The 27,289-nt window shown below is 41.0% G+C and overlaps 1 protein-coding gene and 1 pseudogene across 1 annotated transcript; both read left to right on the forward strand.

Moving 5' to 3' along the window:
* Positions 1-849: 849 nt before the first annotated feature.
* LOC110694294 (hyphal wall protein 2-like) lies at positions 850-2,032 on the forward strand. Its single transcript, XM_021871473.1, has 2 exons — positions 850-909; positions 1,274-2,032. Exons 1-2 carry the CDS (start codon positions 850-852, stop codon positions 2,030-2,032), a joined length of 819 nt encoding a protein of 272 aa, XP_021727165.1.
* An 11,088-nt stretch (positions 2,033-13,120) lies between these two features.
* Positions 13,121-25,734, forward strand: LOC110694295 (annotated as a pseudogene).
* Positions 25,735-27,289: the final 1,555 nt, after the last annotated feature.

Below are 27,289 nucleotides of genomic sequence, written 5' to 3' on the forward strand. Positions count from 1 at the left end.
TCAACATAGTACAACACGTCAGGGTGGTTGCCTAAGATTCTAGTAGTGGAGATCTGCTCGGGGCATAACCACCCAACTTGACACGGAGAATCAATGTCACGTAAGTGCTCCTGTAGTGCTCTGCATGCATGATAATAGAATGTTAATGGAAAAATAAACGACAATCACCACTAATCTGAATAACATACTTTGAGTGGCATTGAAATACCTCATGAATGTTTGAATGAGGGAAATGTTAAGCATTGATCCACTTAGAAATTCCTTCACATCTTCTTTGCTGAGCCATGCAATTGCATCGTCATCATAGTGGAACAATGCCTTAGGTAGTGCAACTTGAACGGGAGTGTCACTAGGCAACAAAGCAACACAGTTGTGTAGATAAGTTAAATCTTTAGAGAGCGATTGAAGGACCGTGTCTGCAACAAGTGGAGTTGCTTGCATAGCTGAACCTCTCGAAGAGTTCTTCTTCGGCGCTTTTTCACTCTCCGACCGTTGTTCACTCCTCTTCTTTGGCACCGGTTGACCAATGCTTTTAGGCTGCTCAACCTCTTTCTCTTTGAAGTTTGGCTTTTCTTCGAAATTTGATAAAGTAAATCACGCAATTGGTTAGAAAATAAATTCATCCAACTCTTGGGAAGACAACCGAGCATAAAGTAAAGAGTGAACCCAAAATCTTACCTCGTTGATTAACCTTACCCAAGCACAAGGCCATTGCACAAAGCTACCTTTTGCTTCCCAGAGTGTCGTAATCCCATCCTCCTCTACGGGCACCGGTACTAGGATGTACTCGAACCCCGCAATCATAGAATTGATCCCGATCGAGTAATGTTGTGGCCTAAGCGGTCGCGAATGGACCGTACCACTGGTCGGTTGTGCACTAGCATACGCAACCAACTGCAAAGGTCCACTGTTTGATAGCCCCAGGTGTAGAAGTGCACAACGTGTCTCTTCCTGCAGTAATTTGGAAGAAGAAATTAACACTTTCAAAGCGATTATAAACAACGCCCACACCGAAAAACAAAACCGAAAACAAAATTATATAAAAAAACCGATTTTATGATTATGTTAAGGTATCATTAGAGTTTTAAGCATGTAACAAAACCGAAAACAAAATTATATAACAAAACCGATTGTTGTGCAATATGCTCACAACAACATAGCAACAACTCACAGCAGACACAACTCACATCAAGAGCTCAACACAGACACATCAGGTGGCAACACAACACAGAAATAGCTCACAGCAGACACAACAGCTCACAGTGTTGTGCAGGCAGCAGGCAGACACACCTCACAGCTCACAGCAGGCAGACACAGCTCACAGCAGATAGCACAGTTCACAGGCCACACAGAAACAACAGCAACTAGCTCACAACACATACACAGCTCACAGCAGGCATCACAGTTCACAGGAAACACAGAAACAGCAGCAACCAGCTCACAGCACAGTTCACAGAACAAAAACAGCACATACACAACTCACAGCACAAACACAGGTCACAGCACAGAAATAGCAGCAACCAGCTCACAACACAGAAACAGCAGCACACAGTTCACAACAAGCACAGCAGGCAGCACAGCTCACAGCTCCACAGAAACAGCAGACACAGAACACAACACAGAAACATCAGCAACACATCACAGAAATAGCACAACTCACAGCATCATTGCAGGCAGCACAGCAGGCAGATGGCAGCATCACATCAAGCATGCCAGCAGGCAGGCAGCAAGCGCAGAAACAGGCAGGCAGCAAGCACAGAAAAAGCATGACAGAAACAACATGATAGCACAGAAACACGACAAAAATAGCACAGAAACAGAACAGAAACAACACAGAAACATGACAGAATTAATACCATCACCTCGGACATCTCCTTTCCCGATCAATCGTTATGCAAGTAATACAGAAACAAAGAAACACGAAATAAACGAAGAAACGGAGAACATTTACAAAGAACTAAACAAATTACCTGTAAATCTGGAAAGTCAACTGGTGTTGGATTATGAAGCTCCCTCGAGTCCGCATGTGTAGGAGTACGAACCTGCAATGGTAAGTTCATAATGCCACGTTAGATCTCACGTAACACAATATGCCAAAACTAATAGATATGGAACTACCTCATCATCGTCTCCATGTATCTCATCATCGTCTCCATGTATCTCATCTTCTCCTTGTCCTTGTGGGTGACTACATGAGTCGACCGGTGTAGTCGAGGGGAAAGGCAAGCCCGGCAAGTTCAGTTGTTTTGCCCAAGCATTGAATTCTTCTCGCATCTCGTTGCGCACTTGTTCCTTAATTGATGCCACCGTGGCATCCAAGTCAACCGGTGAGTTCACACTTGCTCGGGATCTTCCTAATTTGGTATATTCTGGACCCATCACCTTTTCCCATCCTAGCAAGGTCCTTCCCGCACCTAATACTCGTCCTGGATGGTAGGGCTTTTCCAAAGCCAAGGTGAAAGGGTCATTCTCTACTGTTGGGACGAGCTTGCCTGTAACCAGTTCTTCAGTGTACTCAAGCTGTAGCTAAACCAAAAAGGCAACATGAATATAGTTAATGTTTTTGTAAAGTGATGTTTATGCTAAAGCTTCATAAAGTTCACTAGTTCATAGTTGCTTACGAGTTTATCTGCCATTTCTTTGGTTTCCGGCGCGTTGATGACCCATTTTCCGGTTTTCTTGTCACGCGAATGCAGAGAACAAATGAAATCGTCAGCACGACTCACCAACGTACTCGTCGTGGAATCAGAGGCTTCTTTGGAGGACCCTAGAAGCGCAGTAGGGTATACTCCCTCCTTCACCCACGTATCCCTCCATTCACCAAATGTTTTAGGCCCCATACAATGGGTGTATTGCCTCTGCAATGCATTTCTGGAATTTTTCTCCCTCAGTTCCTACATAATTAGACATGTTAGTATCATTACTTTAAAAAGAGTTAATATATTATACAATTGTCAAGGGATTTACTTAAACTTACAATTGCTTCCTTCAATCATCCTTCGATACGCTTGGCCATTTTTGCCAAGGGAGTTGCTCTTCCTCGATTACTTCAACATCATTTCCACCTCCTTTTTTTTTCTTTGGTCTTCTCACCCTTGTCTTTGTGATCCAAGTACGAACTAAGAGGGTCTTGCGGCCTCTGAATCTTTTTGCCAGAAAAGATACAAACACCCTTCGCTTGGCGGCATCATTAGGAATGTTAAACACACTCTGCAAGCACAAATAAAAGCGGTTATTAGTTTCCCCTTTTAAATAACAATAAAGTCAAGGTATTCACAATTGTGTAGAAAGAAAACACTTGCCCTTGTATCATTCCAAAATGTGTCAATCAAGCCTGGAGATTCTTCCCGCCAACCAATAGTGATGGGGATTTTGTGCGCACAAATCCCAACGTGAACAACATACTGATGACGCCATTTGCCTGTAGGTTGGCCTGCCTTGTCGTACTCCAGGACCATTTGATCGACGGGTTTCTTGAAACTTGTCGTCGGACCCCTCGACTTTTTCTTCGCGGTGCCTTCACCCCACCTCCACTTTGTTCTTAGCTTTGAGTTTGTGACATATGATTCTGACCAAACGTCTCAGAAATTGCATTTTCGATAGGAGACGCTTGTTCAGCTGCAATTTCAAACTCCTCAAGCATACGCTCCAAATGATCTTGAGCCTAATCTTCTGCCTCACCCAAATCAGGCTCCTTGTTCACATCATACAGCTCGTCCCCATCATCAGAGGAATCATCATCATCATCCTCTACATCCTCGACTCCAGTACGGTACTGATCGTTCGCCATGAGATGTGAAAACCTGTCATTACAAACATAAAACGTTATTAGGTGTGATATAAATAAATTAGTATGGTAATAATGTTATAATCAAATCCAAATTGCTGAATTATAATACAAATCAACATAGAATATGGGCAAGTGTAGGTCGTTTTTTTCCGGTATTTCAAATGTTTTAAAAGTTACTTCATTCATTTAAAAGAAAATAAGAAAAATGGGCAAGTAAGTCAACAATATCATTCATTTTTACCCTAACCTATGATTTAATAATACTTTCTACGCCTACAATTTCAAAATAACAAAAAATAGTACCTCAATCTAATATTCCTTCGTTGTGGTCTGATCGCATGTAATTGGCTTGGTTGTCTATCTCATTTGGTACAACAGGTTTAGGAACAGTGAAAGGTGTCGAGTCATCAAACGCATCATACTCTTCCTCATCCTCGACATCTCCAACGCCAAGGATTCTTCTTTTGCCGGCTAGCACAATAGATCATTTTGAGTCGGCTGGATCAATTACGTAAAATACTTGCTTAGCTTGAGATGCAAGGATGAATGGTTCCGCACTATCATTCAGGTGGTCAAGATCTACAAGTGTAAAGTCATTATATTTGACGTTACGCCTGATATTATCAACCCACTTACACCGGAAAAGAGCAATCGTGAAGTCACAATAATCATGCTCCCATATTTCTTGAATTCGACCGTAATATGACAACTCTGCATCATCGGGTGATTTATCCTTAGCACTTGCAAACTCCCTTGACGATGCCACAAGCGTTACACCACTGTTTTGGGTCGAGGAAGATTTCAAATCCTGACGCTCAATCCAAAATGTGTACATATTTATGTCATATCCCTCAAATGAGCGAACATCATCCCTAGGACCATAAGCAAGCCACCTTACTGTATCTGTGACACTCTCATCCATTCCACCCATCACTCGATCACGAAACCAACTCACAAACTTCTTATTATGCAACTGCATCAGTGCCCTTTCACCTTTTGATGGAAATTCATCACGCAAACTAGCCATGTGCTCGTCTAAATATGGGTGAACATCAGCAACATGGTACAACACGTGTAGGTGTGCTTGTAAGAACTTATCTCGATCAGGTGACATTCGTTTTGACCCGATTGTGCCATGACCATCAAGTATCCCTTCATGGCGAGAAGTAGGAATACCAATAGGTTCAGCAACGGCTATGTAGTCGGCCACAAAATTACCAATCTTCTCAGCCACAGTCCCTTGAATCATACTTCCTTCCGGGTGAGCCCGATTCCTTACCTTATTTTGCAATGTTCCCATGTGTCTTTCAAAAGGATAGCACCACCTCATGAACACTGGACCACACAATTTAATCTCACGCACCAAATGAAGAATCAAATGCACCATTATGTCAAAAAATGAGGGTGGGAAGTACATCTCAAATTTGCACAAAGTCACAACCACATCCGCCTGTAAAGCATCAAGTGTACAAGGATCAAGCACTTTGCTGCATATTGTATTGAAAAACGAACAGAGGCTTGTAATAGCTTCCCTCACGTGCTTTGGTTAAATACCACGTATTGCAATTGGTAGGAATACTTGCATCAGAATATGACAATCGTGGGATTTCATACTTGTCAGCTTCAATTCTCCATTCAAGGATACAAATCTTTTCATGTTAGATGCGTACCCTGATGGAACCTTAATGCCGTACAGACATGCAGAAAACTTCTGTTTTTCTACCCTTGACAATGTGTAGCAAGCCGGAGGTAAATAAGCCTTGTCATCCTCGGCTTTTCCCGCATATTTCTTCTTCGACGCATCCGTGGCTTTTCCCATTCCCTTGCTCTTCCCCTTTCCTTTTTTCGAACTCATTTCATTTTTCGTTTCCTGTTCCTTTCCCGTTCGAACCTTTTTCTGAGCCCACAATTCTGGACGAACCCCCATCTTTTCCAATTCTAACCGTGCACCCTTTCCATCCTTTGTTTTGCCATATATATTCATTACTGTTCCCACGAGAACATCACACACATTCTTCTCTATATGCATTACATCAAGACAGTGCCTAACGTCATGTTCTTTCCAGTACGGAAGCTTCCAAAAAATTGATTCTTTTTTGAAGAGAGCAGTTAAGTCCAGAGCTTTTTATGTTTTCCCAAATACTGTTCGTATACCCTTAACTCGAGCATAAACCTCCTCACCAGTCAATGGCCTAGGCGCAGTCCCCTCTTTCACTTTCCCATCGAAAGCCTTTTTCTGCCTGCGGTACGGGTGATCGCGCCTGAGCATCCTTCGAGTACGCACGTACACCTCTTTGTGAAAATTATCAAGGTGTATGCTTGGGGTGTCATCAATACAAATGGGGCATGCTTTTTTTTTCCTTTGGTCTTGTAACCAAATAAGTTGCCATATGCAAGAAAATCATTAACGATCCACATAAGAGTTGCACGCAATGTGAACTTCTCATTCTTATGAGCATCAAAAACGGAAACCCCTTCGTCCCACATCGTTCTCTAATTGTCAACAAGTGGCGCAAGATAAACATCTATGTCGTTTCTAGGTTGCCTTGGCCCCGTTATCAAAAGTGAAAGCATTACGTATTTCCGTTTCATGCACAACCAAGGAGGCAAATTATAGATCACTAAAAGTACCGGCCATGTGCTGTGTTGGGTACTAAGAGTGCCAAATGGATTCATCCCATCCGTGCACAACCCATGCCTTAAATTTCTGACTTCATCACCTAATTCCCCAAACTTCATATCAATGTTCTTCCATTGCGGGGAGTCGGCTGGATGCTTCAACATTCTGTTTTTCTTTCTTCCCTCTGCATGCCACCTCAAGTTTTTAGCGTCTTTTGGTGTTGAGAACAAACGCTTAAACCTTGGAATAATGGGAAGATACCACAACACCTTAGCAGGAGGTCCCTTCGTACCAGCATTGCAACTTTTGCGCTTGTAGCGCGACTTCTTGCATCGTGGATACTCCTCCGATTGTTCATATTCATTTCGATAAAGAATACAATCATTAAGACATGCATGTATCTTCTTATACTTCAAATCAAATGGACACATGAGCTTCTTTGCGTAATAGTAAGACTTAGGAATTTCATTCCCGTCGGGCAACATCTCACTTAACGCGGTCAACAAAGAAGTAAAATTACTGTCCGTCCACCCATGCTTCGACTTAATGTTAAAAAGTGTTAGCACGGCTGATAGTTTGGAGTATTTTTTGTACCCAAGATACAAAGGCTTTTTAGAAGCCTCCAATAATGGCTCAAACACGTCACCTTCAACACCACGCATCATCTCATCCACCCCTTCATCCTCGACCTCATCCACCTGATTATCCTCAAATCCATCCTCATCACCATTATTAATAATATGTTCATCATTCCTATATTCCTCGTCCACACGAATGTCATTGCTTCTATCATCATGCACATCATTCCCATCAACATCCCCACGGTAATCTCCTTCTTCACCGTGCCAAATCCACACATGGTATTTAAGCCTAAACCCACGATAAACTACATGATCTCTAATGATATCTACACTATTGACCACCTTCACATTATTACAATCAACACAAGGACAATAGAGCCAATCGACACCCATTCTACGCTGATAAGTTGAAGCCCTCTCGCAAAACTCTTTAACCCCATCAAAGAATTCCAATGTATCACGTCTACCATACATCCAGCCACGATCCTTCTCCATTAAGTAAATTGTCTCTAAACATGGCAACATATTACGAATAATGTATAATTGCTACATCTATTATATATGTAAATCAAATTCAAACACACACCATGCATATAACATTCATAAAGATACAAAAATGCATATATGCTTCCAAAGGGTCCTTATCACTCCAACCTAACCCATCCTTGAACGTGTAATCTCACTAGTGAATGTATGTCGACTTTCCAATTTTAAGGAAAATCCGGCAGCATTTCCCCCCAGTTCTCCAAGTACACGATGTAGGTAATAACTTACCCACTTATGTACCCAGAGAACATGGTGATCGAGGAAATGGTAAGCCAAGATGTTCCTTAAAATCGAAAAAAAAAGACATACATTCACCACCTAAGTGAGAGTAAACGTTCAAGAACAGTCCCAACCGGGGATTATTCAAGACTTTCTCCTAATGAGAAAGCCTTGAACGGGTATCTAGGCATATGATGATGCAACTATTTCATATATTTATTGTTGTATTTATTTGTCATTATATAATACACAAGTTGTAATAGCATGAAAAAACTTTTATTAAAACAATAAAAAGAAAGAAATATATATAGCTTTGAGAAGTTTATAATTCATACAAATACAATGGATGTATTCTTTCTAACTTCCCACTTGAGCTAAACTTGAACTTCAATTCACATATGAATCTATAAAAACGCAAAAAGAGAAAACAAAACAAAAAACAAAAGTTAGTAAGTATGTATGAGAAATGGATAATAAATACAAATAGGGGCATATGATTAAGGAATGAGAGAGAAAATGGAGATACTCTAAAGTTAGCAAGCACATGTGAAACTATGCCTAAATTATTCTGCTTATTAGCATTTACACCTTTCTAATTACTTTCCCTGTCTTCTAAATGTGGCTTGCTGTACAAGCATCCTTGATTACACCAATAACCCAACTCTTAATCCTACCATTTACACCCAACTATCTCAAGTTTACTTATACAATTCATCCAAACTGCAAAACTATAAGCCTTGAACTTCATTGTTAATGTTTATGACAATTATTACACAACAAACAAAGTAACATACCAAAGTTTGACCGAGACAAACACTGTTGCTAGACCCTCCCACCTCAACCCCTTCCTTTGACTTTTGGCATGGCTCGTTAAACAAAGAGATTTAAGAGTACCAATAATCAGACCCAGTACTTTAAAAATTTTAAAGTTAAAAACTAAGGTCAAAATAATATTTGAAACAAAAAGGGGTTACAGCTCCTATCAAACCTATCTCATCAATAATCAATAGCATACACAACTCCTAAACTTTGAAGTAAGGCAGAACAATACGTAGAAACTTAAGGAGAGCCCAAGACATTAGGCAGAGTACCAAACCAAAAAGCAAAATTACAAATTGGAAAGTTGAGACCATGATAATCAATTGCACAAACAGCCACCTTTAGGTTCACTGCAGTGCAAGAAGAGTTTGGCAAGAAACACTTCCTAAGTTCTTATAGGTACTGTCTTCTAAAAACAGAAGGGTTGAAATGTATAACTCATCAGAAAAGGATTTTGTATAGCAATCTGTATGGACTGAATACAAATAAGTACCTGAAACTGGCGCCTTAGACCAACCATGACAAGAAGGTCGTTGTGGAGGGGGAGCAATGCGCGTCTATTGACAAACCCTAGATTACAAGAAACTTATAATTACTAAATTGAAAAGCAAATCCTCAAAAAACTCAAGAGTACGAAGGAATTCATCAATGGAGTAAGTGAAACCTAAGCTAGCTACTTACCTTAAAGCTGCTTCAATGGAGGAGAGATGGATATGGAGTACGAACGTCCGGTAACTGCTTCAATGGAGGTGAGAAAGCTCGCACAACCCTTCAATGGAAGTGAGAAAGCTAGCTAGGAGATGGAGGGAGAAGAGAAGAGGGAAAATTGCGTGGGAATTGTATGAAATGAAAACGAAGGAATGAAGAAGAAAGACGTTGAACCTTGCTATAGCTAAAACCCAATGGTTTTTTTTTTAAAAAACTGGCACCGGTTTAAACCGGTGCTAATTACCATAGTTGCACCGGTTTAAGGAGAATCAGTGCCAACTCCTTCCCATACTTTTTTTTTTTACATAAGTTGGCACCGGTTTGAACCGGTGCTTATTAAATGATTGGCACCGGTTTTGGTTAGAACCGGTGCCAACTCTGAATTTTTAAGTCCTGCCCATTTCTTTTGGCACCGGTTTTCAAGAACCAGTGCTATAGGGGGGGTGCCTATTTAGTTTTTTCTACTAGTGGATTAGGTCATACAAAGTCCATAGTCTTCTCTATTCCATTCCCAAAGTGGGATTCATAACCATATCGATTGATTCGCGTAAAAGCACCTTTTAAAAAGAAATAATCCATTATTCTTGAATATCAAGAAACCTGTAAATCATTTTTAATCCAATCCTTTTTAATAATTTTAATCACAATTCAAAGTTTCTTTTGATTAACCAAAATTATCAATTCAAACCATCATAAAACATAATTTCATAAGAAGCATAATAAAACATAATTTCATAAGAAACATAATAAAACACAATTTCATAGACAACTTTCGAAGGTATCAAACCACATAACGTACCTTGATCGTAACACGAGCGATTCACACAATTACTTCACTTAATCATGAACACCCTACACATCATTATAACCTTAATTAATACAAGGCCATCAAATAAGCACAACAACTTAACCGATCTATCCTATATGTGCATGAATTTATTATAAAGTATTTTTATATTTTAATAAAATAATTTTCTGTTTTTATAATTTAAATAATTTTTCTGTTTTTATTTATACTATAATTTATGCAAGAAATAATATATATGAAATTCAATTATAAATGCTTAGTAATGTAAAATAAGATTAGGAGAAAAGAGAAATTGAAGGATGGAGATGGAAACCAAAGACAAGGAGGAGCAAGGGTGGCCGAGCGTGAGAGGTGGCGGCTGGTGGTGGTGATTAGCGGTCGCCGGCGGCAATAGGTGGTCGTCGGTGAGGGCGGTCGCCGGTGATGGTGGTGGCCTGAAATTGGGGAAGGAAAAAGAAGAGGAAAACCGTGAGGGAGAGAGAGATTTCTTGGAGTTTTAATGTGTGTCTTGGGGTGTTTTGAAGAGGGGTATTTATAGGTGTTTAGGTGATTAGTTTATAGAAATTTAGGGTGGGTATAATTTATGGCAATTTCAAAGAATGAAAATTAGGGTTTTAAGGGTTTAGAAAATAATTAAATGCATGGAAAAGTATTAGATTTTATTTCGTCATGAAATTTTTGTTTAGCAAGTTTTGAGCTTGGAGTGCAAGTATAGAATAAGATCAAATAAATTTTTGATTTAGGAGTAGAAATAAGGAATATTATAGGATTTTTATTTATAATAAAATAAATTACAATTATTTAAAAAAACTATGAGTGGCCGAAAATACTGAGCTTAATATAGCTCAATAATTTCGGTCCCTCTATGTTAATTCATAGATTTTTGTAAAATATTTTTATGCCTAAAATTAATAATTTAATTAAATTTATTTTGTGAAAATTAATAGTAGGAAAAATAAAAATAAGATTTTTCTTTATTAATATCCGAAAATATTATGAAGAACTTTAGTTTTATTAGTTTAGGTAATTATTCTAATTTATTAAATAATTTTAAGGGTGGCCGAAAATATTAAGCAAATAATTAACTTAATAATTTCGAACCACTTATACTAATTTCATAGTTTAGGTAAAATATTTTATAATTAAATATATATTTCATGAAAGTAAGTAACTTAGAAAAATATTAAAACAAATCAGGTTTTCATTATAAAATCCGAAAATATTATTTAATTAGTTTAATTAATTTATTTTAACCGAATTAATATAATTCCGGTTTATTTATTTAATTTTCGAAAAATCAAAAAAAATATTTATAACATTGCTATAAAATGGTTTTATTTAATTAATTTTGTAAAATAATAAGACAATTTATTTAGGCGCCAAAATTCAAATATCATTTTGGCTCCAAAACTAAAATACTCTTTATTAATTTAGAAAATACGTCAAAAATACGAGACTAGAATACTCTTTAATTTAGAAAATACCTCTCAAAAATACGGGGTATTACATAACCTCTATTCTCTACTCTATAAATATCTCCAAAAATTCTAAAATTTCCCCACATAAAGAAGCTCAAAAATCAGATTGGGGTAAGTATTATTTTTTTTCCTTATTCTTTTCCTTCTTTTTCTTTCTTTTTCCTTGGGTGATGCGTGTGGGAATTGTGGCTTGCTGCCACCCCACCTCACGCATGATTCTCCATGCACAACCCCATGTTGCTGCCACCTTTCTCACGTGTTGCCACGTAATCGGCGACGGACCACCTCCGGCGACCACCCAGTTCATGCTGGCCAGCTACCCACGATGGTTCTCCCTTTCTCTCTGCTCTAGTTTTATTTATTATTCCTATAATTTATATTTTTTGGATTTCTATTTGTAATTGTTAAAACATGATTAGTATGTTTTGTAATTATGTTTTGGTGATTAAAGATTGTAAATTTTAGATTATAAAGTGTTTTAATTTTTGATTTTATAAAGTATTAAAAGTTAAGGTTTTAGTTATAAAAGAGTTGATTTTTAGGGTTCTAACTTGCAATTGATTTGGGGGTTTATATACCTATTGATTGTAAGTGTTAATAAAGCTTAATTTAAAGACTATATTTTTTTTATGGAGTTTTAATGAGTTTTTGTTAATATTATATTGCTGAAATTTTATTTGAGCACTACTTTTGTGTTTTTATAAAGAGGATACAATTACCCATAAGTAGAGAACGTTTTAATATAATTTTGAGATTTATTTGAGGAGTTTTAACCTTAAAAAGTATGCTGGAATTTTTATATAAACACTTTAATTGAGTTTTAACTTGGGGTTTTAATTACCCACTTAAAGAAAGAGTTTTAAAGGTTTTAAACTATAATTTTAGCTTATTAGAGAGGTTTTAAAGTGTTTAAAAGTTGCTAGAAATTTGTGTAATTAAGGGAGTAATTGAGTTTATGTATTTGGTATTGTAGGAGACTTTAAGTTGAGTTATTTCTAACATTGTGGCTAGTTGGAAAGATGAGTTGAGGTACGTATGTGCGTAGGATGTGTTAATTATGCGTAGTACATACCATGTTAGGAAGTTAAATTTGGTATCAAGTATGAGATTAGTATCATATTAAGTTGTTGGTGTTATACTTGGAACGATTGATTGTTTATCCATGTCTTATATGTAAGCATGTGAATATATTCAAATAATTATTATGAGCATGATACAAGTTGAAAGTAATTGTATCATGGTATACTATTTATTATTCATTATCAAGAAGACATGCATTTAATAAGCAAGGCTTATGTTTATAGTTTAGAGCTAAAGTTATATTTATTGAGCATAATTCATGATTTTATTCTCACTCATTTATTATTGGAGTTGAGTCAAGGAATTTAGTTTATCACTCACCCACATAAGTTGAGATTGAGTCAAAGAAGTTTATAAGTGCACTTTATGCACCAAGGTAGTAATCGTGCAATTTTGTGCACAAAACTAGGGCAAGGAACCCTAATTAAAATAAATAAATAGTATGTGCTCACTAATTAATTCAAGAATGAAATGGAAGTATGTGTTGTTTGTTGTGATGTTTATCTTGATTGTTTAGTTGGAGTCATCACAAGTTAAATTGGTAAATCACGTAAAGTGTAAGAGGATACGCACGAAAACTCTTGGAACGTATATACCTTGAGTATGAACATACGGGGAGAGTTATGGGGTTTTATAATTAATCATAACTTCTACAGGGGTACAAGACGCTATGCTTTCTTATATTATTAATGTGCTGGAATTCCGTCACAAGATGACATAGTAGGTGCCAATTGGGGTAGCTCCCTAATCCTGATTTTATTGATGTCGTCTTAATTGAGAAGTTGTTGAGGAAGATATGCATGGAGTAAAAGAATGGAGCTATTCTTGTTTTTCTTCTAGGATGGGAAGATATAAATAGGACTCGGGAGACTTTATTTGCTAATCCATTTTTAAGGACCCCCATAAGTTTGCAATTTTCTCTCCACTCTATGGTTCCATCAGCTGAGCAAAAGAAAGTTTTTAATCGGCCACTTGTAGGTTGTCGTAAAATTATCCTTTCGACTAATATAGCCGAGACTGCCATCACCATTGATGATGTTGTTTACGTCCTTGATAGTGGTCGAATAAAGGAGAAAAGTTATGATCCATATAGTAATGTGTCAACCCTGCAATCTTCTCGGACTTCAAAAGCAAGTGCAAAACGACGAGAGGGGCGTGCAGGCCGTTGCCAGCCTGGCGTCTGTTATCATCTCTATTCAAAACTACGAGCAGTCTCCTTTCTGGATTTCCAGGTGCCTGAAATAAGGAGAATGCCAATAGAGGAACTATGTTTGCAGGTACATCTTTCTTTGGATAATGTGTATGATTTTTAAGACACTCTTTTGAATTATATGGAGTCCTAGCTTGCTGATAAGATGAGAAGTTAAACAGTTAAAGTATTCAAGTTTGCATTTTTCAATATGTGTGTGTGTTGGGGGGGAAGGGCGTGTGGGGGTTATTAACTTGTATTACCTACTGTTTCGGTACGGAAAAAAATGGGACCTTCAGCAGGTCCTTTTGTGGGAGAAGATGTGTCTCGGTCCAAGTGACGATTGGGCCGAGAGTTTCCTGCACAACAAACACGTGTAAAATGGCCTCGGGGGTTGTGCCGAGGAAGGCCCCTCCGATGCCGAAATCAATACAGTGTAAGAAGAAAGTGCTATGCAAGAGAGTTAGTGCTTGAGGCTGATTGTGAATGAATGTAAGATGGTGTGAGTGAGGGCTTTTATACCTTTTCTCAAGAGATGAATTGGGCCTTAGGAGTCAAGTGGGCTTGCCACTTGGACTAGACTGCTGACTGAATTGACATTTGGGCTGGAGGGTTGAACCTTGTCTTTGGGCTTTAAATTGTATCATTTATGGACCGGGCCCAATGGAGGAGATATTAGACCCAAAAAACTTGCCCCCCAGGCCCGATTCGGAAGGATGACGGCTCGGGTTTTGGGCTTTGCAAAATTTGGAGGGAAGTAAATGATGATAATTTGAATTTAGGGAAGTTGGGAGGTTATTAGTGAGGGATATGAACAACCGCTAATTAACGTGGGATTAGTGGGGTTTTCAGTAGCATTAACTTCCGAACAATCTTGTTTCCGAAAGATATTTAAGCTACTCGCACTACGATCCTTAATCATTTCACATTGTCTTGCGCATGCAAATCCCTTTTCTCTCTAAATTTAACCCTTAACCCGAATTCATTCCTTGCTCATACCCAACAATTCGAAGCTTTAAAGTGAAATTCGTTGCCCCGAACATATAGATCAACGAATTCCGCACTTGACAAAGGTAATTTTCTTTAAAATTTCATCGGTTTTCATTGTGTTCTAGAACACCCCTCTTTTTTCTGGACTTTGCAATTTTTTGTATTCTCTCTATCCCCAAAAATGGCCGGTAACCAAGGTAAAAGACTTATAGAATCCGAGCCAACTTCTGAGGATGAGGAGGGGGAAGACCCGCAGCTGATTCCGAGGCGGAATCGGCCTTTGGCAATGATGCCTTTCCTTAGTGGCTGGAATCCAAATGCTAGGACCAGACTTACCACCGTCTCGAGGGGTTCTGCGTTAAGGGTTGTGCCCCTCTCTAATGTACCCCCACATGATTCTGAAGGAGCCAGTACCTCTGGTCGAAGCGAGAACTCGATGTCTAGGCCGTTGACTCCCGAAGAAAGGGAGTAGACCGATGTCTATGAGAACGAGGGCATAATGACTACAACGCCCTATTCGTGGAGGGTCGAGAACTATGCCAAGTATCGCTTTGCCGAGCAACTTGAGGTTTATTACGACATAATGGAGGAGGATAGGTACTGGTGTCGGATGCCCTGCATCGAAGATAGAATTCATCGTCCCCCTCCTAGGTATATTGAGGTGTATACCCGGCAATTGCATTACGGGATGCGGTTTCCCATTCATCCCTTTGTTGTGACCTTGCTGAACGGGTACAACATTTTGTTGGTCCAACTGACCCCAGTAACCATCCGAAGGATAATGACCTATCTCTGAGTCTGCTTGTTTTATGGTCTGGAGTGGAGTGTGCATTGCTTTCACTGCACTCATAAGTTGATGCCAAAAACCCAGTCTAATAAGTGGCATAGACCAGGCTGGTGGCAGATTGAGGACGAAAGAGGTTTTCTTTCAACTTATCCAAACGATACTTCAGATAAGGATTGGAGAGGCCAATGGATCTGGATCCGGGCGCCCTCTGATGAAGATCATCCGAATGATTTCAGCGGCCCTCGTTATTTAAGAAATCCGGATCCAAAAATGTTCAGCATCGGCCCCGATGAATTTACCGAGGCTGATCGCCGCCACATGGAGTTGTTTGGCCAAAGGAACGTCCATGGGGCCACTGGCCGAATGGCGAATGTGCCATCTGTCTGGTTACCCTATCGCCATTATATCTTCTAAGAGAAGATTCTCGTTGTTGTCAGCCCCAGCCGAAGATACCAAGGCGGTAAGTTATTCGGCTGGGGCCGATACTTTGTCATTTTCTGATTATTTCGTATTTTTTTCCATTTAACTCTTTCGTCTAAGATAATCTCTGCTTTCTTGACTTTTTCAAAGCTATGTGAGGAGAATTTGGGTGTTAACTACGAAGTGCTTGGGATCAGCCAAGAAAGGAATCCTATCACCTACACCCCGAAGATCACTAACTAAAAAGATCGGGCGCTTTCTCTGCATCCGAGGAGGCTTCAAGTTGTTAGCATTCTAGAGTACTAGACGCAGAAGTCTTGGTTTAAGAAGATCGATCCATTCTTCCTTCACTCCGCCGAAGAAGACGCAACTGCAACTATTGCCGCCGCGGTTTCTTGAAGTAGAGCCGAGCCTTCTACCTCAACTGCTGAGCCGAGGGTAAAAGAAGTTGCTGAGGAGGAAGATTCTGAAGAGGACTGTGAAGACGAGCATCTGTTGGAAACTTCGGTGAGCTTTAAACGCTTTTTTAGCCTTCATTTTCTCTTTGCTTTGTTCCTTTTACTTAGATTTTCATCTGCCTTTTCATCTTGTGAAATTTTGCCAAATTCTTCTAAGTATAGAACTTCGGCTGCCTTGCTCCTTTTACTTAGATTCTTCAACTTGTGAAAATTATTTAAGTACTAAACTTCGGGTTGAAAGGTGTTTTTTTTTTTAAGTTTTCTTATACTGTTAAAGTTTGCTTATACTGTTAAAGTTTTCTTATGCTGGTCTCTGCCCCCCTTTTCTTTCTGCCGCAGTCGGATGAGGAAGAAGAGAACAAGGACAAAATACACAAAGAGATGGCTAGTCCTAAGGAATAGACGACTCGTTATGCTAGGTCAATTTCGGGCTCCCGTTCTTCTGCAAAAAGGCCTCGACTTGAGGAGGAGAAGCCAGAGGAACGAAGGGAGGTGACTCCTCCTCCCCCAGAAATCCCCGCTGAGGAGGCTCCCCCTTCGGCTCCGGGTCATGTGGCCGAGGCTTTCTCTGAGGAAGTTCGGAGAGAGATTGATGCGTATTTTGTCGATGTTGAGGACGAAGCGCAGGCTCTGAGTGGGGAGGTCCTGAAGTAGGCCGAGGTAGAGGAAGAAGCCAAAGAGGCAAAAAACTTTGATGTCCCGTATACCTCCGCTGGAAACTCTTTCAGGACTTTCCAGTCTACCAAGATGGAGTTTGGTTCTGCCCCCCTGGTGCCTGTTCCTGAGCATGCTCGAGAAGTTCTTGAATCCAGGCGCAACTCGGCGACTGATTACTTCGACGACCTCTCGAATATGCCGGAGTTGGACTGGAACTGTGCTTGGATTGCGGGTGCAGCATCAGGGGCGTCTGAGCCACTTGCTAGAGTGCTAGACCCCTTCTTGGAGAACCAGAGGCTGTTGTTGCAGGTAAATTTCTGTACTTAAGCTATTTACTTATATTTCTTTTTGAATTTTTTCGAAATTTTTCTAAGTACCGAGCTTCGCCTTGAGATCCTCTGATGCCTTTTCTTCGGCTCACCCTTTTCCTTTATCTTTGTAGGTAGTTCATAACCACTTTTTGTCTGTGAAAATGAACGACGAGCTGAAAGCAAAAGCTGAGAAAGCCGAGGAAGCTGAATGCCAAGCCAAGATTGCCGAAAGGCTGGACGCCGAGGAAACTACCTCGGCCCTTAGAATAGAGATTGACTCAATGAATTTCAACTTTCGCACTTTTTTCCGAGACTTGGAGCAAACCGTCTTTCCGTGGCTGGACGAAGGTAATGCCCTGATCCAAGAATACGGGTCTGAGAGCATCTATGACTTCAAGGCTCGGATTGAGCAGCGAGTATAGAGGGAAGTTGAGACTCAGCGTCTAATGGTCAAGGATTTCAAGGGCCAGGCCGCTCGTGCTGAAGCCGAAGCTAAAGAAAAGCAATCCGGGCTGGAGGCTGAGAACCAAAGGCTAAGGGATGAGTTGAAGGCCTAGGCCGAGGGAGCTGCCAAAGTCAAGGCTGATCTTGAAGCCGCTCAGAAACTGCTAGAGGTTCAGATTTACACCTAGGAGTAGTATGAAGAGGGCTTTGAGAATGGCTTCAAAGTCGCTTTATGACTGGCTTTCCATGTCTACCCTGAGATCAACTCGGATCAGGCTGAGGCTTGGTCTAAAGACCATGATGATGCTCAAATGAACGAGTCCAGCCCAACTGAAGTTGTTTTCCTGGGTCGTCAAGCCGAAGCTGAGGCTAAGGAAGAAGAAGCTGCGAGGAGGGAACAAGATACTGCTTGTCCTGCTTCATATTCTGTCGTCGCCGAGGCTTCCACTGCTCCGAGTGCTGATCTTGGAAATGCAAAAGCATAGGAACTCGGGCAGTCGTCTACGAAATCTTGCGGATCAACCTATGCCTAATTGATTATCTTCGCGTCTGTCTTTGCCTCTGTTTTTGCTTTTAGCTTGCCTTGAATTTGTACAAACTATTTGTTTTTGTTTATGTACTTTCGGCAGCTGTGTTTTCCGCTTATGGGCGGCTGCCGATGTTATGATATCTTCTACTTTTAACATTGAAACTCTTTTTATTATGAATTGAACTTCTTCTCAGCTTTGATTTTTCCTTTGCCTGTGTTTATGGTTCTTGTACTTCGTTGCTTTTCTAAATTTTCTTGAAATTTTTCTAAGTGTAGAACCTCGGCTTGGAGGTATTCTTGGCTGAGAACTTCTTCATTTGTTTAGAGTACACTATATTTCCTTTTTTATTCCTCCTTTGCCTTGCTCCTCTACTTGGGTTCTTTGAGCTTAAGAAATTTTCCAAGTACTAAGCTTCGGCTAGGAATTTACTAGACGGGTGCTTCTTACCCCCCTTAGAATTCTGAAGATGAAGTCTTCAGGTTTCTGAGGTGATTACTTTGGACTCCTCGGCTCATCTGAGGGTTTTGCCTTGGTGAAATTTTTGCAACAATCCAACTTTTTGAAGATTGTGCTCATTTTTCCTTTTTCTTCTACTTTGTTTTCCAAAGGTCTGATTTCTTGCTCAAGAGCCCTAGTCTCTGAGAGCAATTCTCTTGTGATACTTTTAATTCATCTGAGGGAACGACTATCCGAAACACGGTGCCGGGGCAATGATCTATCTGAAGTACAGTGCTTCACTTAGGCAATACTTTAGAAATGAAATTACCACCCGGAACTGATTCATCCGAAGTACAAGGCCTCATTAAGCAATACTTCGGGGCTTTATTAGTTCATACTTTTTAGGCAATGTTTCAAATGAGCCTATGGCCTCTTTGCCCGGAGGAACTAATTCGTCCGAAGTGCAAGGCCTCATTAGGCAACACTTTAGGGTTTTATCATTTATCCTTGTTTTGGCAGACTCTACGGCTTGCCAAACTACGATGCCTCATTAGGCGATACTTCGGATAGCACCGAGTAAAACCTTGAATTTGCAAAGATTGTAGAAGACGGAAAAAATAAAAATTTGCTGAATTTGAATAAATGGTGGCTCGCAGGCCTTTCATTAATTGTGAAAAATGTACTTACATAGATTATTCCTCCCCGAAGGGCTTTACACATGATATCTCTTAAGTACATCGGCGTTCTAGTGATTTTTCAACTTAGTCCCATCCAACTGTCGAAGTCGGTATGTTCTTAGCTGCAGCTCATCATATATTTCATAGGGTCCCTCCCAAGTAGCAGAGAGCTTCCCATGAATGCGGCCCTTTTGCACAGCGGTAGCATTTCAAAGAACAAGATCCCCGATTTTGAGGAGTCTTGCATGAACTCTTCGCTTATAGAATTTGCTTATTCTTTGCTTGTATGCGGCCATTTTGTCTCGAGCTGAATCTCTAGTCTCGTCTAAGAAGTCAAGGGACTCCTTCATGAGTTGTTCATTTTCTTCGGCCGAGAAGAGATTCACTCGTAGGCTTTCCGAGCCTATTTCCACTAGAAGCATAGCTTCGGATCCATACACCAGCTCAAAGGGTGAATGCCTTGTAGCTTCTTTCTCGGTTGTCTGAAGTGACCAGAGGGTTCCTGGAAGTCCCTCTATCCACTTGGACTTCTAATCTTTAACTCTCTTTTTGAGAGCGTTAAGGATCTGTTTATTTGTAGCTTTGGCTTGACCGTTACTTTGCGGATGGCAAACCGCAAAATAAGCCAGCTTGATGCCGAACTGTTCTGTGTACCGCTTCAGTGACATATTGTCAAATTGCCTTCCATGATCAAAGACAAAAACTTTCGGTATTCCGAAGCGAGTGATGATGTTCTTCCATACAAATTTCCTGACTTTTTGCTCTGTAATGTTCAAAGCGGCTTCGACCTCGATCCATTTGCTGAAATAGTCTATGCCGACTATCAACCATCTTTTTTGATAAGGAGCATCAGGGAATGGTCCTAAGATATCCATCCCCCATTAGGCGAATGGAAGACGATTTAGGATTGCCTGAAGATCTCGCGACGACCGATGGATGACTACTGCGAACTTTTGACATTTTTCGCACTTTTTCACCAATTCCTTAGCATCGGTGATCATGGTTGGCCAGTAATATCCAACCCTTAATGCCTTATGGGATAAGGTCTGTCCCCCAATGCGGTTCTCGTAGATGCCAAGATGAATTTATCGAAGAATGTAGTCAACATCTATTGGACTCACGCATTTCAGTAATGGGGCTGAAATAGGACTTTTTCAGGAACTTTCCTCCAAAGACGATGAATCTTGAGCAGATTCTTTTTCTCTTGGAGGCTAAGTTTCTGTCTTCGGGGATTTCTCCCTGAAGCTTGTAAACTAGGATGGAATCCATCTAACTCGGTTCGCGTGCGGCACAGTAAACCTTAGGTTCTTGGTCCACACTTCTTTCTCGGCGCACTTCCATGTATACAGATCGGTTTAGCTCAGTTAGAGTTGAACTTGCAAGTTTGGAGAGTGCGTCGGCTTGAGCATTCTGACCCCTTGGGATCAGCTCAATCTCAAAAGTTCTCAGCTTTGTAATGACTGATTTGATCTTTGCGAGGTAAGCTATCATTGAGGGCTCTTTGGCCTCATATTTACCTCGGATCTGGCTTGCAACAAGTTGAGAGTCTGTTTTCAAACAGACATGCTCGGCCTCCAATGCTATGCACAATTTTAAGCCATCGATAGCTGCTTCGTATTCGGCTTCATTATTTGAGGCTTTGAATGAAAATTTTAGTGCATACTAAAAGGATTTGCCTTCGGGCGAGGCTATGACCACCCCGCCCCCGAACCAATCATGGTTGAGGATCCATCCGTGAAAACAGTCCAGATTTTCTTTTCCTCATCGAGCGTCTCTTGATAAGAACACTCGGCCAGGAAATTCGCTAAGGCCTGGGCCTTAATAGCTACCCTCGGTTGGTAGCTGATACTGAACTCGGTGAGCTCAAAAGCCCACTTTGCTAGTCTACCAGATTTTTCTACTTTGTTGAGGACCTTTTCTAGAGGCTGATATGTTAGGACTACTATTTGATGGCAATCAAAATAGGGTCTTAACTTCCGATCTGCTACCACTATTGCATAAGCAACTTTTTCAAGTAAGGGGTAGCGCGTCTCGGCATCTGTCAGAGTGTGGCTGACAAAGTAGATCGGTTGCTGAATTTTCTCTTCCTCCCTTAGCAACACCGCGCTTATAGTAGCTGGACTGACCGCTACATATAAGTACAAAGTTTCTCCTTCGGCTGGTCTTGCCAGGGTCGGGAGTTGAGCTAGAAGCTCGCGGAGTTGCTTGAAGGCATCTCCATGCTCATTTTCTCGGATGAGCTCTTTGGATTTCGGGAGTTTCAGCACTTTGAAGAAAGGCAATCCTTTGTCCGAGGCTTTAGAGATAAACCTGGACAGGGCAACCATTTTGCCAGTGAGACGCTGAACGTCCTTTGGCTCACGAAAATCAAAAGCTGCTTGTACTTTGGCGGGATTGGCATCAATCCCCCTTTTGCTGACCTGAAGCCGAGAAACTTGCCTGACTTCACGCCGAAGACACACTTCTTCGGACTAAGCTTCATTTGATGTTTGCGAAGGGTGGCGAAGGTTTTGGCCAGGTCCGCAACATGGTTGTTTTCTTCTTTACTCTTGATGATGGAATCATTAACATAGACTTCCATGTTGCTGCCTTTTTTGCTCGACGAAGACCTGATCAACCAGCCTTTGCTATGTTCCCCTCGCATTTTTCAATCCGAAGGGCATCATTTTGTAGTTGTACACCCCGGTGCTTGTAACGAATGCCATTTTCACTTGGTCATCGGGGTGCATGAAGATCTGATGATACCCAGAGAATGTGTCCATGAAACTAAGCAGGGCGTGGTCACTCGTCGAGTCGGCCAGTTGGTCGATCCTCGGCAATGGATAAAAGTCCTTCTGACAAGCCTTGTTCAGGTCCGTGAAGTCAAGTGCTATTTGACTTCTGAATTATCACCACATTAGCCAACCATTCTGGATATTGACAAGGTTCAAGGAACCTCGCATCCATAAGTTTTTTTACTTCAGCTGCGATGCCTTGGTTCTTTTGGGCGGAGTAGTTCCGCTTCTTTTGCTTAATGGGTCGACATGTATGGTCCACATTAAGCTTATGAGAGATGAGGTTCGGATCAATCCCGGGCATTTCTGCTCGAGAATGGGAACACATCTTTGTGGTCCCGAAGGAGTTGGATAAGCTCAACACGGAAGATTGGATCTAGTCCGAGTCCGATGTTGACGCATCTTTCAGGCTCTCCTTCGACCAACGGTATTGATTCTGTCTGATTATCCAGTTCCATAGCTTTGGCACTGGATTCTTCGGATTCAGGTCTGCTGTCAATATCAGTAGACTTCCCAGATTTTGGCTGATCTTCTGAGTCTCTCGGCTAAGACGAAGAACTAGCCTTTTCTTTCCCCAAAGATGTTTTCTTTGCTGGGGTTCCTTGGGCCGAAGCACTTAAGCCCTTAGGCCTTTTTATGCCTTGGTCCTTCTCTTTTTCCTCCTCCTCATCCTTGTCGTCGCGGCGACTCTTGGATGGCTTGAGGTGGTTGCATCTTCGGGCCCCCTTTGGCTGCCCTAGATTTTTTCGGAGCGTCCCTTATCCGAAACGTAGATCATTAGTTGATGGTACGTAGAGAAGAATCCTTGAATGTCGTGAATGAGGGATCTCCCCATGATCACGTTGTACACAGATGGAACATCGACGACCAAGAATTCAGCCATAATGTTCCGTTGTGCTAGGCCTTAGCCTATAGTGATAGGAAGAAGGATCTTCCCATCTGGATATGATGAAGAGCCGTTGAATCCAGATACCAGAAAGGGTACCGGAGTTAAGTTCTTGCTCTCCATCTTCAGCTGGTCGAATGCCCTTCGAAAGAGGATATTTGCCCCGCTGTCACCGTCGACGAGGGTTCGCCAGACGTTGTGATTTGCAATGCCCGTTACAATTACTAACGGGTCATCATGAGGGTACACCAACCCCCTACAGTCTTCGGCTGTGAACAAGATGTTTGGCACCGGAGACTGCGGTTCTCGGAATTCAGCATGGTTCAATTGATGGGTCAAGCCCCTTAAGTGGCGTTTTAGTGCATTCCGTGAGACTCCATCGGAGACGGTAAGAATGTCAAGGTTGTCCTTGTCATTTGACTTGTCCTTCTTCCGAAGAAAATCCAGATCTTGCCGAGAGTCTCTCTTGGCTTTTCTTTCCTCGCGACGGTTCGCAAGGTATTTTTTCAAGTAGCCTTTTCGAACCAAATCTTCGATCTGGTCCTTCAGCTGGAGACAGTCCTCGGTGCAATGTCCAGGTGATTCATGGAACTCGCACCATCAACAGACGGCGCTAAATTGTTTCAGTACAAAAACAATGGGACCTTCGGTAGGTCCTTTTGTGGGAGAAGACGAGCCTCGGTCCAAGTGACGATTAAGCCGAGGGTTTCCTACACAGCAAACACACGTAAACTAGCCTCGAGGGTTGTGCCGAGGAAGGCCCCTCCGATGTCGAAGTCAGTACAATGTAAGAAGAAAGTGTTATGCAAGAGAGTTAGTGCTTGAGGCTGATTGTGAATGAATGTAAGATGGTGTGAGTGAGGGCTTTTATACCTTTTCTCAAGAGATGAATTGGGCCTTAGGAGTCAAGTGGGCTTGCCACTTGGATTGGACCGTTGACTAACTTGACATTTGGGCTGAAGGGTTGAATCTTGCCTTTGGGCTTTAAATTATATCATTTATGGACCGGGCCCAATGGAGGAGATATTACACCCAAACACCTACTATATTTTGTTTACTTTCGTCTGTTAATTCTAGACATTTTAGCATTTTGGTCACCTTATGTATTATTGTATAAGTAGTAGAGTGAACCCTATCATGTGATATTTGTAATATGTCAAGTTGCTTGATACGAATTGCAAAGTAGAGGATTTTTTTGAAGATAACACTAGATCCTCCAGTATCTGAGACAATAAAAAATGCTATTACTATTCTACAAGAAATTGGTGCGTTGTCACATGATGGGGGATTGAAAGAATTCAGAAGGAAACTGGGTTTGTTGCATGTGCATCCATTAACCAGCAAGATGCTATTCTTTGCTCTATTTTTGAATTGCTTGGATCCTGCCTTGACGCTTGCTTGTGCAGATGATTATAGAGACCCCTTCACTTTACCTATGTTACCCAATGGAAAGAGAAGAGCAGTTGCAGCAAAAGTAGAGCTTGCGTCATTGTATGGAGAAAATAGTGATCAATTGGCGATTATTGCAGCATTTGACTGCTGGAGGAATGCGAAGAAAATGGATCAAGAATCACGGTTTTGCTCTGAATATTTTGTGTCCTCGAGCATTATGCATATGTTGTCTAGTATACGTAATCAACTTGCAAATGAGTTAACCAGGACCGGGTGTATACTAGATGACATATCAAGCTATAGTATGAATGCTAGGGAGCCGGGCATAATTCGTGCAGTTATTGTGGCTGGCATGTACCCGATGGTGGGAAGGTTGCATCCACCTGTTAGGAGGGGTACGTAGAAGGCTGAATGTGGAGACTGCTAATAGTGGTTATGATAGAGTTCTATTACACCCACAATCAATGAACTCAAAGTTATATATGAAGAATACTGATGAGCTACCTCTACTTGTATATGATGAGGTAACTAGAGTAGATGGGTCTTTGCACACAAGGAACACTACTATTATCAGTCCAATTCCTTTATCATTACTTGCAACAGAAATTGTTGTGGCATCTGCAAGGGACACTGGTGATGATGATAGTGGAAGTGATGCTGCTGGTGATGAAGATAGTGATGAAGGTGAGATGGAATGCCTTGAAAAGAAAAATAAAAAACCAGAAGACAAGGTCATGTCATCACCTGAAAATGTTGTTACATTAATTGTTGATCGCTGGCTGCCCTTCGTATCAACAGCCCTTGAAGTTGCTCAGATCTATTGTTTGAGAGATCGGTTGTCTGCGGCTATCCTTTTCAAAGTAAGTTGTATTACTTTTCGATTGTATCCCCATTTATATCTTGTGAAACTTTATTGACCAACTCACATATGCTTCAGGTAACATATCCAAAAAAGGTTCTTCCGCCAGCTTTGGGAACATCCATTTATGCAGTTGCTTGTATTCTTGCATATGATGGGATGACGGGAGTTTCAATCCTCAAAGAATCTGTGGACACTTCGACTTCAATGGTACATAATACTGGAATTGGTAATTCACATGCAGAGCAGAATAAGGCAAATCTTGTTGCATAAAGTTTCCTCATATCTCTATTCAGTTATAGTACTCAATACCATGAATCTTCATCTCAACCCGTGCAAGTGCAAGCAAAGAAACACTCATCAAAACGACGACATGGCAATTAGTCCGGCCAAGGAGGGCCGTAAGGATGATGTTATACAATTTTTGTGGGGTAATGTTGTAATACTAATACCGCTCCTGAAGCGGGTTTTGAGGAGCTGTTGGTAGGGGTGTTCAAATTCGGGTACCCGAAGATCCGGGTACCCGGATTTTCGGGTAGTTGAAAAATCGGCCCGTGTCCCGTCCCGGATAATTCGGGTACCCAGTGTTCGGGTACCCGAATTATTTGGGACGGGACACGGGTACCCGAAATCTATTTATTTATTTTTTAAAAAAATTATTTTACCTAAAATCTGCTGTAATTTTTACCTAGGGACATCTGCAGCAGGAAATGGGAGTAAGGTTAGCTGATCAAAAAAATATTGTTAACCAGTTGATAGAAAGCACATTAGCAACTCTAACAAGTTATATATCAGTTAATTTAAGGTAGCTTGAGCTGGGTGCTTGCAAGGAGAATGACATAAGTTAGCACATTAGTATACAATAGCTTAACTTGGGTTCTCTAGGAACAGAAAAGATCATATATGCTAATCTGCTGTAAACATTTACAGAGACAATACAAAATATTATAAGAATCCACTATCCAAATATGATGCGCAAGAGAGAGAGAAGAAGAAGAATTGTTCTCTGTTGGGCGTGAATTGGCTGCGATTTTTTTGGTTGTTTGGGAGTAAGCTGTAGAATTTGGGCGTGAATTGAAACAATGAAACCCTAGATCTAAGCAAGTAAGCTGTAGTCTACTAGTGTGTAAGCTGTATTGTCTTAGTTAGAAATTGGGCTGGGCTTATTAAAACCGGGTAGTTCACTAGTTCAGTAGGTTTGATTTTTTTTTTTTTTTTTACCGGGTATTCGGGTACCCGAAAGTAGCATAGTTTGTCCCATGTCCCGGCCCGCGACAATGCAATTTTAACGGAACGGGTACCCGACCCGAAAAAACAGAAAAATTTAACAATTTCCCATCGGGTTTTTTGCGGGTCAACGGGTGATCGGGACGGGACAAGCGGGTTGGGTTTTTTTGAACACCCCTAGCTGTTGGCCTGTGGTAGAATTAATGAATATCTTCTGCCTGTTTTGGTGTAGTGGCTATTGTGCTGCATTTGTTGAGCCTTATCTTATGCCTGATTAAAAGGTAGGTTTTCGTGCTCGACCTTTGAAGCTAGGTTTTCGAGCCGACCTTTGAATTTACATAGGGATTTGCGCGGCCCCCTATACTAGGTTTTCATACACCAAATATTCTGTGAATAGTAAGTTGTAGTACTGCAGTTAGAGCTGTCAATTCGGATAAACGGATCGGGTTTGGGTCGGGTAAGTGTGGATCGGGTCAACTCGGGTCGGGTCATTTCGGGTTAATGTCGTAACCTATACGGGTCGGGTTCGAGTTGGGTCATGCTTGAGTCGGGTAACATCGGGTCATAAATCTTATCGGGTTTAGGTCGGGTTAATAACAAG

This window comes from Chenopodium quinoa, unplaced genomic scaffold, assembly GCF_001683475.1.
Source record: "Chenopodium quinoa cultivar QQ74 unplaced genomic scaffold, ASM168347v1, whole genome shotgun sequence".
Classification (NCBI taxonomy): domain Eukaryota; kingdom Viridiplantae; phylum Streptophyta; class Magnoliopsida; order Caryophyllales; family Amaranthaceae; genus Chenopodium; species Chenopodium quinoa.

What these genes read in the sequence shown, in the direction of transcription:
- LOC110694294 (XM_021871473.1), top strand. Translation starts at nt 850, where the DNA reads ATGGACCGTACCACTGGTCGGTTGTGCACTAGCATACGCAACCAACTG. An exon ending in ACCAACTGCAAAGGTCCACT is followed by an intron (nt 910 to 1,273) that starts GTTTGATAGCCC and finishes AGTGTTGTGCAG; the next exon opens with GCAGCAGGCAGACACACCTC.